General features: G+C 48.4%; 1 protein-coding gene across 1 annotated transcript; it reads left to right on the top strand.

Moving 5' to 3' along the window:
- The first annotated feature begins 2,381 nt into the window (after positions 1–2,381).
- Positions 2,382–6,865, top strand: LOC119105555 (chorion peroxidase). Its single transcript, XM_037229015.1, has 3 exons — positions 2,382–2,441; positions 4,790–6,659; positions 6,834–6,865. Exons 1-3 carry the CDS (start codon positions 2,421–2,423, stop codon positions 6,863–6,865), a joined length of 1,923 nt encoding a protein of 640 aa, XP_037084910.1. The 5' UTR covers positions 2,382–2,420.
- Positions 6,866–16,224: the final 9,359 nt, after the last annotated feature.

Below are 16,224 nucleotides of genomic sequence, written 5' to 3'. Positions count from 1 at the left end.
GGAAATACAGCGCCGAAGCAGTCGTCCATCGACTCACTCCTGTCTTGGTAACAACTAAGACGAGGGATGTGGGCCTAAAACTGGATGGATTGGACGCATCACTGGATCTGTGGATGGGATGAGCAAGGAAATGCATGCAGAGATCGGAAACAACGAAATGGTTTGTGCAAAAATTGACAATGAGGATGATGACGTCATCAATCTCAGGAAACGCAGCCTTTTGCGCACGGATGCAGGCACCGCCAGCACCGCAGGCGGCCGAGCAGCGCATGCTTGAAAGGAATGCTGCACATTTGAAGATATTGAAGCAAGTATCAGATGTGATGAAATAAGCTCACTTATAACTTTTGGTATACTCCGGAATGGAGAAGACTGCTCTCACAAGGCTGAAGACCAGCGGAATTTCTCTATTTAGCAAATATGCTCCTCAATACGCCGCTGCTTTATTGCATTATGACAAGTTTGCATGACGTTGAGGTGTTGCCAACCTAGCTTTGCGACATTGCCGCACTACCAATCACTTGTACTCAAACCGGCCGAGAAATGGCGGTGGTGGTGCTGGAAGTGTTCCCTGAGCCAAATACCGGTATGTGCTGATGCTTTGGCCTCTTCTCGTGGTCCTCTTGCATATTCGTGAGTTTAAGATGGTTACTTGGGTTCACATGCTTGTTATGACGCCGTTCTTAAGTTAACCCATTGCTAGCCTTATTTTCGTAGCAACTGGCAATTATGTCCAACTTGCTACATTAGACAGCACAAAACGTGATTTGTGATGGCAATTTGCACGACCTGCTCAACATTGATCGGAAGTCAACTGATGTCCGAGATGTTCAGAAATCGTGCTCACAGACGTCAGAGCTGAACAGCTTGACAGTAATTTTCTTCCTGACCTTGACCGTCGCATGGCACGGGGTGACAGGATGTGAATGGCGTTGCTATGGCGCCACGCATGCCTGAGTGGCCTTAAAATGATGCGCACAAAAAAGTCCACATATTCGCAGGCGCGTGGCGCAAAAACTAAAACGTTTTAGGAAAAATCGCAAGGGCAAGGCTGAGAATTGCATCGGATAATCTTCAAAATGGCAATTCCAGGTCAACATCACATACATATGTGGCACACCTTCTTTAAGACCGCGTTTGCCGGTATTCCAAAACTGACCAGCGACAGCTCGAAAGAGCAGCGCTCAACTCGGAGACTGCGGCTTTCGAGATTGGTGGCTGGTCCGTGGGTGGCAAGCTGGGCGGTCACGTTGAGACCGACCGAAACGAAGAATTGTTTAGTTCGTCCGCAGCCATCTAATGCACCGACCTCCGCCTGCCATTATTTTGTCGCCGATCATGCTCTACCTTGGGCCACATCGCGGTCGGCCCCCGCTCGCGTAAGCGTTGCAGCCTGCCGCTCCTCGAGTAGCAGTGAAAGGCGGATTGAATGATCGATTTCTGTTTTATTGTTCCTTGGAGTCCCGTCCCAGCCCGCAAAGAGACACACGGCAGCGGGTCATGAGCTCTCTTGTACCATAGCTGTCGTAGGGGCGATCAGGCTTACACTTGTAGTTTTACATGGAGCAAACAGGCCTCCCATCATTGCCACCTACGGATTTAATCAGGATGTTGCAGATTACTTCATTTATATGCAAACCAAACTAGAGCGTGACAAAATAAAGGTCTTTCCAAAACCTTTCAGTCAAAAGCAGACGATAACGAAATCATTTACGGCAGTTCTATGAACGAAATAGTTGATGTTCTTTGCGTTGGCCTCCATACTTGGAGACAGCCTGGGCTGGGTCTGGGCGGTGAAAGCCTGCAGCTATTCATTCAGCCCAACAACACCTGTCATCGCTCATTTCCCGACGCATGCTCTGTGCTGGCAGCAGACGAAGACACATGTGATGTATACAAGCGAGATATATACCGCACATGTTATATATCATATATAGATACACGTAATCATTTTCACAAAAAACTCCTGCGTTTGCCTAATTATTTCTTCCAGAAAACTTGGCGGGAAAGCAAACTTGATTTCCAGCAAACAGAAATGTGCAACAAGCTCCTGCATTTCATCATAAACAGCGTCTAGGTATGGTGATGTGATCTCGGAATTCTTTCATTCCTTAATTACGCTCAACTGCTTTCCGACATTGGAAGTTGAGATCCAATAGCCAGACCAAGTCCAATGTACTCCGTTTGTTGTCACATTGTTTCCCGACATATGCTACCACTGCCATCAATATCCGCACGCGTATATCACGTAGGAAGCGTCTTCCTGGTAATAGATCAAATGTAGCACCTGAGTTGCATCGTCCTGCAATGTCACGTGAGCACGTGTGCCCGACCCTCGTTCGTATAAAGGCGCCAGTTTTCGCCAGCATCACTACCGCGCTCCTGTCCTGGCATAGCGGTCGGGACAGAATCGAAGAGAAATGAAGCTTATATTACTACTGGTGAGTAAATCGCAGGTATTGGTGGTTGCATGGAACGTTATACAAATAGTAGCACAACGTTTCACTCTTGCCGATTGGGGCATTGAGGTACGTGTAAACCACGAAAGGCTCGAGTTCAATAATCACTACCTGCTTGACCTGGTTTCAAAAGGTATCTGTTTCCGTACACTACAACTGGTTTTCTGGGCGCCGTCGATCTCGGCTTAAGCCAAGATGTGTTATATGTTTGGCCGATTTCGGAAAAATGACATCGGCCGCTTCCTGAACATTCCTGGCGACATTTTCGGTCGGGCAGTGCTGAAATTTTTTAACAATCTGCAGACGGCGTGTTCGCCTACGCCGTACCAATAACATCACCTCTCTCCCTGGTCTGGTTAGCGAGGTCTAACATAAACTCTATAGCACACCTGAAACTGACTAATCCAGAGTTTGCGCATAATTGCACGTGGCGGTCTGTGCACGCCGACCGACATTTCTACCAGATCGATTGTCCATTTCTCTTCCGTTTAGTTGGTCTCAGGCCGGCGGGACGCCTGGTCATGGGTATTTCCTAGACCTGGTTCTATCTCGTCGTCTTCAGAATTGTCGTAATTTGAGACTTTTGTGCTTCCCATGTTGAAGAAATAGACAGCTAAGATAACGGTGACATCGCAATGTTTGAGGACTAAGCCGCCTGATTAAAGATATCTTGCGTACTTCTTAAAAAGTTCAAGTGTAAAAAACGCAAGATAATATTTGATGTATGAAAACTACTTTCGATTTATTCAACGACACATACAGTCACATAATTCAGCATGCGCGACATCTAGCGAAAGATTGCCGCGGCGGCGGAGCCAAAATTCAACTCAACTGCTGTTTGGAGTACGCTTGCAGGTGATGCTGTTCCATCCAAGCTATACACCATCATCGAGGCAAAAATGTCAAAATGGAACTGCTCGCATGAGAAAGGAATTGTTACGTTTACTCAAAGTGGGGCTGTACTGCAAGGCCTCCGGAATGTTTCTCGAGTAGGCCATAGGCGAAAGACCGTACTTACATAAGCGTGGAATACGTGCATTTTTGTAGTTTTGAAACGTTAAGATCTCGTCATGGCTCTGGTTAAATTGGCCCCATAACTGCCATAGGTTTGTTCATGCAACACACATAGCAATCATTACGGGTTTAATAAAACCGATGATGCCGATTGATACGCACCAAAGTACCTTTATATAACATATCCAGAACAATTCAGTTAGCGATGTGTTTTAAAATTATGACAACACCTTTCGGCTCTTAAGTCATAACATTTTTATATGCATAGTTATTGTCTAGAAGCTAGAAAACATAGCGTCAGAAAACTGCAGCTGTACCATTGCCTGGTAGGCACTGAACAAAACCAACCTGTTACAGGTGTAAATGATCGTCATGTCACATTGCTCGCCAAATTTTTTGTTCTAGTGCAGATATAACAACAGTCATCGGTAGCATTTTCTGAAGCATTTTAGGAAGACTTATATAGTCAATACGCTTGTATAAACGACGGACCTGTTACTCAAGTCGACAACTTCTGGCCCCATTATAACTGATTATCAACCATCAATCCCTATTTCATCTCTCACGCCACAAAAATAACAGTCCCTTCGTGGATTTTAGTCACTAGTATTTGTTTCTATTTTTTGCCGCAAGTATCCACGCTGATGTGTTTCGCAACTCACGCTGTACTCTGTCGAGACAGGAACACACGCGCCTATTTCGAAATAAAGTTAATAGCTCGGTCTTGGCTGAATTCCATGACCACCACTGCCATGATGAGATTGCTTGATTATTAATAGCGAAAGACCGTACTTGTATAGGCGCGAGATGCGTGCATTTTTGTATTTCTGAAATGTTAATACCTTGACATGCCTCTGGCTAGATTTGCCCCATAACCGACATAGGTTTGTTTATGCAACACATATGGCAATCAGTGCGATGCTAATAAAATGGATGATATTGACTGATACAAATCACAACACGTCTGCATCTTATATCCAGAAAAAATTAAATCAGCAATGTGTTTTAAATTTTTGAGAAGAACACTCACTCCATTGTCATAAGTTACAACACTTAGAGGCCAGAAAACACAGTGCCAGAAACATTGCAGCTGTATCGTTGTCTAGTAGGCACATAAATAACTCAAAGTTATCATTTCTGTAAACGATTACCTTTTCACATTTTTCAACAAACTCTTTTGCTCTAACGCAGAGATAACAACAGTCACGAGCAACATAGACTGAAGTAGTTTAGGATGGCTTATTAACTGTCAATATGCTTGATAAAATATGACCCTGTTGCTCAGATCCGCGATTGTTTCTGCTTCCGTGCCGCAGGTATTCGCTGCTCTCCTTCCGGCGGCCGTACCGGACCCAAGGGTGCCGAGCCTGCTACCTCTGCACAAGCCCGCCCTCATCGAGATGTCGCCGGAGCGGCTGCGCGCAGCGCTCAACTGGGCGCGACACAAGGTGGCCGGGTATGAGAAGCTGGAGAAGGCCCGCGTGTTGCCGAGTGGCTCGCTCTCCACCCATCACCAGCGGTACTCCGCGAGCGACCCGGAGATCCAGTGGATGGGCCGCGAGGCGCTGGCTTGGGTGGAGGCGGCGCGCGCGCCGGCCAACCTCAGCGAGTGGGCCACAGAGGAGGAGCCCAGCCGCGCGACTCGTCCCACGCCGCGCTGCAGCAGACGTCCCCGCTTCCGGCGTCAGGACGGTGCGTGCAACAACGCAGAGAACCCTCTGTGGGGCGCGTCAGACACGCCGCTGGTCCGTATGCGGCCGGACACGTTCGAAGACGGTGTGAATGCGCCGCGAAGCCGCGGACGGTTCGGCAGCCGGCTGTCCTCGGCCCGCCTCATCAGCCAGAGGGTCACAGGCAGCTCTAACGTGGTGAACAGGAGGATCACGTTGTCACTCGTCAACTTTGCCCAGTTCCTTGACCACGACTTCACGCTGTCGCCTATCTTCGCCACCCGGTCCGGTGAGGAGCTGGAGTGCTGTCGGAACGGCCAGGTCATCACGTCAGGCCAGCACCCGCAGTGCCTGCCGATCATGATCCCGTCCAACGATCCGTTCTTCGGGCCTCTCAGACAGCGCTGCATGAACTTCGCCCGTTCCATACCGGCGGCCGGGTCCCAGCCGGGGCCGACCATCACCAAGAACGTTCTGACCGCCTTCATTGACGGCAGTGGCATCTACGGCTCACGCTCGTCTCGCGCCTACCAGCTGCGCACCCGCAGAGGCGGCCTCCTGAAGACGCAGGGGCGTAACCTGCTGCCGCGGGTGCGCTCCTCCACAGAGACGCTGTGCTTTAGCCCCGACCAGAGGAGACGGCCCTGCTTCATGGCTGGGGACGTACGCTCGAACGAGCAGAGTGGTCTCGCCATGATGCACACCATCTGGCTGCGCGAACATAACCGGATCGCTCGCGCTCTGGCAAGCATCAACCGGTGTTGGAATGACGAGCGTTTGTTCCAGGAGGCTCGTCGGATTGTAGGTGCTGAGCTGCAGCACATCGTCTACAACGAGTGGCTCCCGCTCGTTATCGGCCGGCGGTACATGCAGAAGTTGAACATCGAGACCCAGCGGCGTGGCTACTCTTCGCGGTATTCGCCGGAAGTCGACCCATCGATCGCCACGGAGTTCTCGACGGCCGCGTACCGGTTCGGCCACACGATGATCCAGGGCCAGATCCAGATGTTCCAAAGCGTCCAGAGCCCGCCCCCACCTGTCAGCCGAGCCGTCAACGTGCGTGACGTGTTCTTCGACCCGGCGCTCTTCTACGAGGGCCGGCTGGGCGAGCTCGCCATCGGCATGATCACACAAAACGCGCAGACGTGCGACGCCAACTTCGCCGAGGACCTCTCCGAGTTCCTCTTCGTGGAGAAGGGTGGCACCTTCGGCATGGACCTTGTCGCGCTCAACATTCAACGCGGTCGCGACCACGGCATCGCCACCTACAACACGATGCGTGAGCACTGCTTCCTGGGCCGCGTGGCCAGCTTCACCGATCTGCTTCGCTTCATGCCGCTCTCCGTGGTGAGCCGCCTGCGAAGTGTCTATCGACACGTGGATGACATCGACCTGTTCGTGGGTGCCGTGTCCGAGCGGCCGGTGTTCGGCGCCGCCGTCGGCCCCACCATTCGGTGCATCCTTGCTGACCAGTTTGCCCGGCTGCGCTGGGGAGACAACTTCTTCTACGACCTCGGTGGCCAGCGGAGACCGTGGCGCTTCACCTCGAGACAGCTAAGCGAGCTCAAGAGGTCCACTTGGGCTCGGGTTCTCTGCGATAATGTGGGCAGGATCAGCACAATTCAGCCTCAAGCCTTCCGCTCTCCGGGACGGGGGAACGTGATCACATCATGCAGCCGTTTACCGACAGTCAACCTGCAGCGCTGGAGGACGCGCTGTTAAGCTGGTCACATCCCCAGATATCGACACAGATGCTGATAACACAGACATGACATGCATAGCAACCATGACAAGAGACGGTTTTCATGCGCTTTTTTATGTTTTGGGGTGAGCAAAACGTGTGTGCTATGTACGCTAAAACGGTTACCATGCGTTTGCCCGTCATCTGTTTGTGTGCTTTTTGCTGTCAATGGTGCGTTGCCGATGCTTCATCGTGGAAACTGCCTTTTAAGTTCCAAATATAGCTGCACTGGTCGGGAAACAGTAGTTTGTCTCATTAACGTTGTCCTTGATCTTGCTTTTGTGGAGCTGATTCGAGCTCTGACTCACAGTGCATGAGATTGATTTCTGCTCTGATTCCCGAACAACACTACACAGCTCAAGGAGACGTGCTTAAGGTTAAGTCGATCTTGCGTGGAGCCCGAGCCCAGCACTGTTATCAAGCGACTTCCCGCACCAACCGGCGGCGCAGGAAATGTGGTGAGGAGGGCATGCGGAGACGCGTATGGCGGGTATGCCCGCTCTTTGTACGGGTATGTCATCAACGCACGGAGTGGTCGGGTAAGGTCTGAGCCTATTTAAGCCCACTTGTACATCGTTGTGAGGGGGCAGAGGGCTTCATCACATCAGTGAATGCAGTAGAGGCGGCGATGGAGCCCCGACTGTACTGCTGAGGCAGGTAATGGAGGTAGTAATGGAGAGATTTGTGCGCTCTTCTTTCACTCACCACGCGCCTATTGTTGCGAAAAGCAGAATTTTGACGTGACTCGGGTCGTGCTCTGCCAGCAGGCCTTGCCGTACGAAAATTTCGTTAAAAATTCCTTACCGTTTAGCTTCCAGGTGGTCCCTATGAAGTGTCGGACACACACACACACACACACACACACACACACACACACACACACACACACACACACACACACACACACACACACACACACACACACACACACACACACACACACACACACACACACACACACACACACACACATACACACACACACACACACACACACACACACACACACACACACACACACACACACACACACACACACACACACACACACACACACACACACACACACACCTTGATCCTTTAGTATAATAGTGTAAATGTAGATAGAAATAGAGTTTCTCTGAAGACGAATAATTTACGACACACAAACGCTGCAGTTAGCTGTTAAAAATGTTGAAGTACTGAAGACGTGACGTATATATTTGGGAGGGCGGCGATCACAAACAAGAAGACAACAGATGCAGACTAGATTTCAACCGAGACAGACTGCTCTGCAGTATGGAAATGAAACGCCAGCCTCGACCACCAAATCAGTCATGCGACTGCAGCCGTGGATTCACGGGACAATTCGGAATGTATCGCCCTCTTCCACTGTGGCATAAAGGCGCTGGTTCCCATGTGTCATGGAGACCTGTGGCACGGGGAGCCTCTGGACAGGAGCCTCTCGCGACCTGAACCGTCAAGACTGGACCTCACATGTGGAGCTCCAGTCACCGTCACGGAGCGGCCTTTCGCCGATGGTCTCACACCAGTGGTTTTCCGCTGTGTGGGACTCACGAGCACGTTGGCAGTGGGCGATTGGTACCTAAAAATCGTCGGTGACGTCTGCGAATGCGATTACTATATATTTTCACGAAATAGTCACAGTGATCACCGGCCTCGATGATCACACCAGTCCGGTCGCGCTGGTCTGTACATGGATGCTGCACTTCAACGGCCACTCCGACTCGAATGCTACGCAGGAGTTTTGCGGTGCTTTGCGCTCTGGAAACATCACACCCCGCACAGTTCCTCCGATACACCCGTGTCTTGTATGCTAGTAACTATTCTATCAAGGAGCTGGCAGTCTTGACAATAGTTGCTGAATTTATTGAGGCCACGCATCTTTATGACAACACGAAATCGGTGCACAATTTCTCAGACTCTTGCAACCACATCATAATTAGCAGCCATCCTGAATCACGTTTTTCTTTTTACGTTAATGTTCACCGATCTTTTCCAATATCACATCGATGATGACGACTGCATCGGTTCAGGTTATCATCCAGTGAGTACCTCACCAGCCATATCAAGTCGCCATCGAAAAGTGCGCTCCGTTCCGTCTTTTTTTCCTTCAGGGGTCCATCCAGTTGAGTCTGCACTGACCATGCGATTTTATTTCCACGCAGACAATTCTCAGAGAGCTGCGCATGATAACAGGTGTGGGACGGGTGCCAGAGCCACTGACGACAAACAGCCTGCAGTGCTTGCTGGCGGCTCTCGCTTCCCTCGTGCAGTGATGCGCACTTGGTAATATTGTAAGACACGCGTGGGCAGTGCTACAGGCAGTGTCCTAGATTAACTGAATTTGGGTGTAAAGCAACACCCTATGCGGAGAAATTTTTCACTCATTTTCCTCATGTTTTATGCGAATTTTTCACTCCTGCCTGACATTCTCTAATCGCACATGCCAAACCCCTATTTCACTTTCTGAGGTTTTCAGATGTCATCCAAAACCGAGCTCACTTGAAACCTTAAGGCATAAGCGAGACTCCACAGAACCTGGACACCTATGGCTATGTCCTGCCCCACCTGCATCTGAATCATGTCTTTGTATGCACAGAGCGCAGTGGCCAGGCACCTCCCAAGCCCGAGAACCCCAGCGACTCCAGCCGCTTGCACGCATTAAGTTTGGTTTGTTTACAAAATGTATCACAATCGGCAGCTGTGTGCCAAACGCAAGGTTTTCACGCTTCCCCTATTTTTTGGTCTCACCACCACACCACGGAAGCAGAGCCGGGTGCAAACACCAGCAAGGCCTAGTAGACAATTTTACTCCACGTATTTTTTTCCCGAGGAAACTTTACCACTAAATTGCATCACTCCCGAAATCAAAGAGTGAAAAATTCAAGAAATGTCTTCTAAATTAAATTTGCAAGATGAACATCACCATTTGAGCACTTTTGTTAACAGATTTTAAGTGAAATCAGCTGATCACAAAATTTTACCAGAAAATTACCAGTCTCTATATTCATTTAACTACTTTTGTTTTTCTTAGTATCATACGAGTGTGATACCACTTTGTTCTTCCTGCCTTTTTCATTGCCTTTAGAAGTGCCATCTGTTGCTTAAAATGTCGAGCAATTTCTCTGCAGGATGATTCAACTGCAATTTTGTGCGTATTTCATGCATAAATTGGATTAAGTCGCCAGCCGCCCAAGCATGTTTGATATACACCCAAGAGTGAACAATTCACAGGGAACGAAAGCAACAATTTGAAACACGGAACTTATTTTTTCCGCCATTTTTGCCCTGTTAAATCCTCGGTTAACAGTTTCCTTGGTTCATGGCGGTGCTCAATAATGATAAATCTAAGCCTTTCGGGTGTCTAACTTACCAGGCTGCCTGACAAGGTCATCCTAATGCTGCCATACAGAGCTTTGGGACAGACCTGATGCAGCTAATACAGAAGTGTTTGATGGCGAAATTCTGCCCTCTGGAGATGTTTATCATGCACACCTCTTACTTGTTTTGCATTTCAATCTCGTAGGTTGGTGGGCATGATTTATATTTATATTTGAGAGGTGAGTGGGATGGCTCTGTCTGCCAGCAGACCATGCAAAAGGTACTGACTTTTTGTTTAAGGGGAGAAGGAAGAAGCCAGTAAGTCTCCTGTGGACCAAGTAATTGCTTTGCTTGCATGCTTTCAACACATGTTTGGTAGCCAGAGTTAGCCATTTTCTGTTTTAATCCATCGAGTTTTGTCATATGGCAAAATTTGATGTCATAAGGCATCCAATGGCCTTAGTTTGTTCCATGTTCTAGATAACTTGTCCCAAATTTCTTGAAGTGGTTCCTCATGGCTGCTTTAACTAGATGTTTTCTATAGTTGTCATGGTTTGCTGACTGGCAAAGAACTGTACTGTATAAATGCACTATATTTTTAACACAGGGATACACTAAGCTGCATAGCAATTATAATCTGAGTTAAATATTAGTATGTAACAAGTAGCCAGACCATCCTCTTTAAATGTGAAGCCAACATTTCAAACTTTGTCATTAAACATGAATAAACAAGCCTAAATAGATGCATTTGCTGCAGCTGAAAAGGCAAGCAGCAATACTGGCATGGTCATCTAAAAGTTATGTTACTATTCGAGAAGACAGATTGTTTTGTGGAGGACACCTATTATTGCCCTTGACATAGGTTAACCATCGCAATCGAATTAAGTTGTTCAAAGTAATTTAAAGTGTTTTGATCTGTGTGTTGTCAACTTCTTCTGGTGTCAAAAAGCATGCACAAATGAACTGAATAAAAATACAAGTTGAAACCAGCCAAAAATTAGCTTAATCATGCTTTTATTACAAGTGCTGCTGTCAACAGAAAAGAGAGTTGAGATGATGTTCAACATATGGGCTACTCTAAGCTAGGTTAAGTTGGTTAAGTGCTTGGCAAGTGGCGATAGGAATTGTGCAAGAATCAGTAACTCACAACTGCTGCTGTGATACAAACAGGTTACGATGACGCGATGCGATGCGATGCGATGACAGGATGCGATGAAGCAAGGCCTCTTTAGGTAAGGCATAGTTAGGCTACTTTCATAGAAATGAGCATTGGTATTTTGTAAGAAATAGTGACAAAATGTTTGCTTTACCTGGCCCCATCTTAACAGAAGCCAGAGTTGCGTCTATTGTGTTTGACTTGGTGATGGGCTAATGTGTGGGAGTCCAAGGTTTTTTGTTTTTTTGCGGCGGAATTTTTCACTCCCACCCTAGTTCAAAAGCGACTCTAGCTCCCTGGATACAAGGCGTTCCGTCCATCGCTCTTCTCTTTCCCGGACACGTGCCGTTCGTGGGACGCTACCTCAATTACCTGTCTCGGGAGTACAGTTGGGGCTCCATCTCCGCCTGTACTGCATTCACTGATGTAATGAAGCCCTCTGCCCCCTCATAACAATGTACAAGTATGCTTGAACAGGCTCAGACCTTACCTGACCACTCCGTGCGTTGCTGACATACCCGCCCAAAGAGCCTACTCCGCATGGTCTCCTCACCACATTCCCTGCGCCGCCGGTTGGCGCGGGAAGTCGCTTGGAAACAGTGCTGGGCTCGGGCTCCAGGTCATCACAGTCACCTGCTGGACTGTGTTCAACAGCATCCACATAAGCGTGATCGACTTAAACTTAGGCACGTCTCCTTGTGCCGTGTAGTGCTGTTCGGAATCAGAGCAGAAGACAACCTCTTGCACTGTGAGTCAGAGCTCGAATCAGTTCCACAAAAGCAAAATCAAGGGCAACGTTAATGAGACAAACTACTGGTTTCCAACCAGTGCAATTATATTTGGAGCTTAAAAGGCAGCTCCTACGAGAAAGCATCGGCAACACACCATTGACAGAAAATAGCACGCAAACAGATGACGAACAAACTCAAAGCAATCCTTCGGATGCGTATTGAAACGTCCAGAGCTCATAACATTGATTGGTCAAAACGTTCAGAATCGCAGCATCCAGCTTTAACAGCATCCAGAAACCGTCCAATATTCCTGAACAGAGGAGAATCAGAAAGTCCAGGCTCACAGCGTCCAGAACCGCAGCATCCAGAGTTCAAAACGTCCAGCGTTCATAAAGCAGTAAGCTAGAATCGCTCTTGAACCAGGGCGGGAGAGAAAAATGTTATCGCAAGAAGATCGTGGAGGAGTGGAAAATTCAAGTCACAAAAGTTGGAACTTATGGGTCACTAAAATATGCTGCAGCAAACAAAGACATACATTTCAAGTTAGCATGGAAGTAATATACAAATTATAAGAATAATAAGATATCTTATAAGTATGAAAATGAGAAGAAATAATGGAAGCGATTTTATGTTCGCTGTTTCCCCCCTCCCATAATTGCAAATTCTTTCGTACGCTCCTGCTAACAGGGCTTACTCCAAATTTTACATGCCTTTACTTTCAAAGAGAGGTGGTGGGGGCTGTCTCATCAGCTGAATCCAGATACTCCCTGGTGGGACACGTTCAATGGCCCAGCTTACAAACAATTCGTTTTCTTGATTAGGTACGTTTAAAACGGGTGCATGGTTTCCCAAAATAAGTTGGTTGGCGGAACGATAAAAAAGCAACGAAGAGTACGGAGATGATATGCCAACAAGTTTTTCTCCGAATTTGGCTCACTTTTCCACAAATCTGCAGACTGCAGCCCAAGTTACGGTGGGCGATGAAACCCCCTGCAACTCGATAGGAAACCGCACAGCTGACTGCGAGTAAATAGGGAGTAAAAAAGCAAATGTTGACTGCAAATGTATTTAACTGCCTGCCAAACGACATGCAAAGCACTGCGCATGTCCCGCGCTTAAAGGCGCTGTTGCTTCACTATCTGAACAGCAGAGCCGAGTGTGTGTCATTGAGCTGGTTTTCGATATATAAGCTGGATAAATTGAGAGAATCGTGAGCTTGCATTCGCCATCCACTTCATCAATTTTGACACTCTTTCTTTCCTTTCCGCTTCAGAACCTTCAAGGTATAGGGTTTGGTGGTCCAGAAACACCAGTCTGGAGTTTATCGAGAAGGGTGCAGGACGCGCCGCAGAGGGGCGATGGTGGCATGGTGGTTAGTGGTTAGGGTGCTCATCTCGGGACTTTTTTATCCTGGGATGGGCTGCTCGCCACACGACTACCGCATCTCACGTACCTAATCCCTGACAAATCCGTTAATCGTAATAAATACGTACATCTGCAGAGAATATCTCTATGGTGTGTCGTCTATTTAACTATCCAACTTGCCGCTCCATGACATCAACTAACATGACATGTTCTGCGACCCAGCGCTCGATTTTACTCGACGCAGCCCTGCAGACTGTGCGGCACTGTGGCGCGACGCTGTCCCAGATCCTGCTGGTACAGGTGGTTACCCCCTTCCGGTCTTCGGAGGACGACCAGCGAGCACACGCTGCCGTCCACGAAGTGGACAGGCCTTCCGCCTCTCCGGCCGGAGGACAGGTATGGTGACCACGCTTTTTCCGCTAACCTGATTGACGCTGCGCGTAGAGCTGACGCTGACAGGGGGGGGGGGGGGGGGGGGCGGAGGACGTGACGGCGCACCAGTCAGTCATGAATGCCGACAGCGCCTTGTCCCATCTCGGCCGTTGATCAGGATGGAAGTCCAGATCTTGAAGAATGGACTTCCGCATCTTGCCTAGGACATCCGACAGGGTGTTGCGCGCACCGGCCGTTAGGTCAGTCACAGGCGGGGGGGGGGAGAGGGGGGGCACCACTGCGGACCACCGCGGGCGCCGACAGGTCTGACGTGACGGGGGATCCACAAAGTCATCGTCGTCGTCATTGAATCGGTCTGGTGGGTTCTCCGTGAAAGGCTGAAGGGCCGACGTCTCGGTGGCCTCCCTGGATGGTCCTGGCGTCGGCATTATGGCGCGGCTGGCCTCTGCCCTCAGGGTGGAAAACCATTCAGATGGCGTAGCACGTCGTCCTGCCAAGAAAGAACAGCCAAGTTATCCTTTAAAAATCAGCTGATTTCATTGGGAGAACGTTATGTGTGTCCCCTCAAAATTGTGTGCAATCTACAGAGACGACTGACTTTATAATGGCTGACTTGGTGTCTGACCTACTATTACAGCGTGGTCCTTTTTGTAAGCTATGTCATTCTTTTAGTTTCAATGCCCTGAAAACGCTTAACTCTCCTATCGTTTCTCAACACTTCTCGACATATCGTAAACACCCACTGCGAGTATCATTTGCAAAATGTAGCGCGGCTTATGTGAGGCACACGGACGGTGGAACAATGGCCAGGGTACTGATGTCCTGTAACAAATCACCTTGAAACCGTATACTCGCCACGGGTATTCGAGACCTTTCATCCTAGCCGTCATGTTTCGGGCAGCCCTTTCCACGCACAGGCTATCCGGTGCTGGGATGTAGGACCTAAATGTACTACTCTACTGATGCTCCTGGGACGTGTATTTCTAACCCCATACTCGGCTGTGGTCATCAAGACCTTTTGCTGAGCCGTCTGTATCTCGCACAGCCATGATCTTTTCTACCAGTCATCAGGCATTAGAGTGAGGGAGCTGGAGTGATTGTTTATTTTTGGTATCTATTATCTACAGGGTCTGCACAGATGTGGGGAGCTTCCTATTTTTCTGTCTACCAGTCAATGGCTGCATCTAAGTTGTAAATGGGCATATGAGACCACAAGCATTCCTATGAAAGCATGCTAGAGCCTTCTACAGCTAATGAGCATGTTAAACTTGAAAGGAATGTTCTACATTTGTATGGTGTTTTGAACTGAATAGCCATCTTGAGAACTTTTTGATGCAGTTCACGATGATGTCCTTTTTAAGACACAAAACGCTCTGGTTCCTGAGTTACACGCCCGCAAAAGTGCAAAAGGGCTTATTGGGAGTATATTTCAAAGGTGCCTTGGCATTAATGCCGTCATAGAAACGTCATGCCGTCGCGGTCATACTACAGGCTGTTTTCTGCTTATAGTCAAAACAGCATGGCCGCTGATACATTTGCAAATGCGATGCTGCGGCATGTATGATACAATGCGTAGAAGATGATTGGCTGCTAGCAAGATTTCGCTGCTGAATGCGTGTCGCGAACGTAAGCGTGAGCACTTTCGGGTTGCGTGGCACTCGTCGTGAACGAGGTACTTTTCCTTGTTTCTGTGCCAAAGGTCAACGTTATAATTTAAAAAACGCCACTGTCTACAAAAAGGTATGGCACCCAAAAACGGGCACCGTCCCGAAATTTATGAAAAAGAAGGCGCGGTGGCAAATCCTTCTTTTCACCCCTGCTGGCGTTCTTTTTTTCTGCTGACGTATTTCTTACAGATAGCTTGGTTGGCGCCTTGTGTACCGGAGCACAGAACCTTACACGGGTTTATGGGTTAGCAAGGCATTCAAAAATTAGCGAAATATTATAGTAATTTTATATACATATATAATTTACTAAATGTTTCACACATATTGTACCACAAATTTAAACCTTGAACCCAATTCCGTGTTCTACAGGAACAACCTTTTGAGCCACATTGCGATCAACCCCCGCTGGGACTTTGTTTTGAGGGGAGGTAACGGTGAAATTGCGGTGTTATAACCGAAAATCTGTGCGGAAATTGCGAGAAAGCTTGCAGTTTTGGTCCCGCGAATTGTGCAAGTGTGAGATCATATTCATTTGACAAAAGGATGTGAATCGGAGGCTTAAATGTGTGTGATCACTTGTGGTGTTTGTCAGTGGCTTGTATTGATCTTGATGCGACGGGGAGTGTACGTGCGAGGTTTGTACTTCTGAGAGAGCATTGTTTTGGTATCTTTAAGTCTTTTGACTCTCAATAAAATGTGATATA

Source organism: Pollicipes pollicipes, unplaced genomic scaffold, assembly GCF_011947565.3.
Source record: "Pollicipes pollicipes isolate AB1234 unplaced genomic scaffold, Ppol_2.1 Scaffold_6138;HRSCAF=7277_pilon_pilon_pilon, whole genome shotgun sequence".
Lineage (NCBI taxonomy): Eukaryota > Metazoa > Arthropoda > Thecostraca > Pollicipedomorpha > Pollicipedidae > Pollicipes > Pollicipes pollicipes.
Note: the sequence above shows the minus strand (reverse complement) of the source record. Positions and strands in the feature narration are given on the sequence as shown.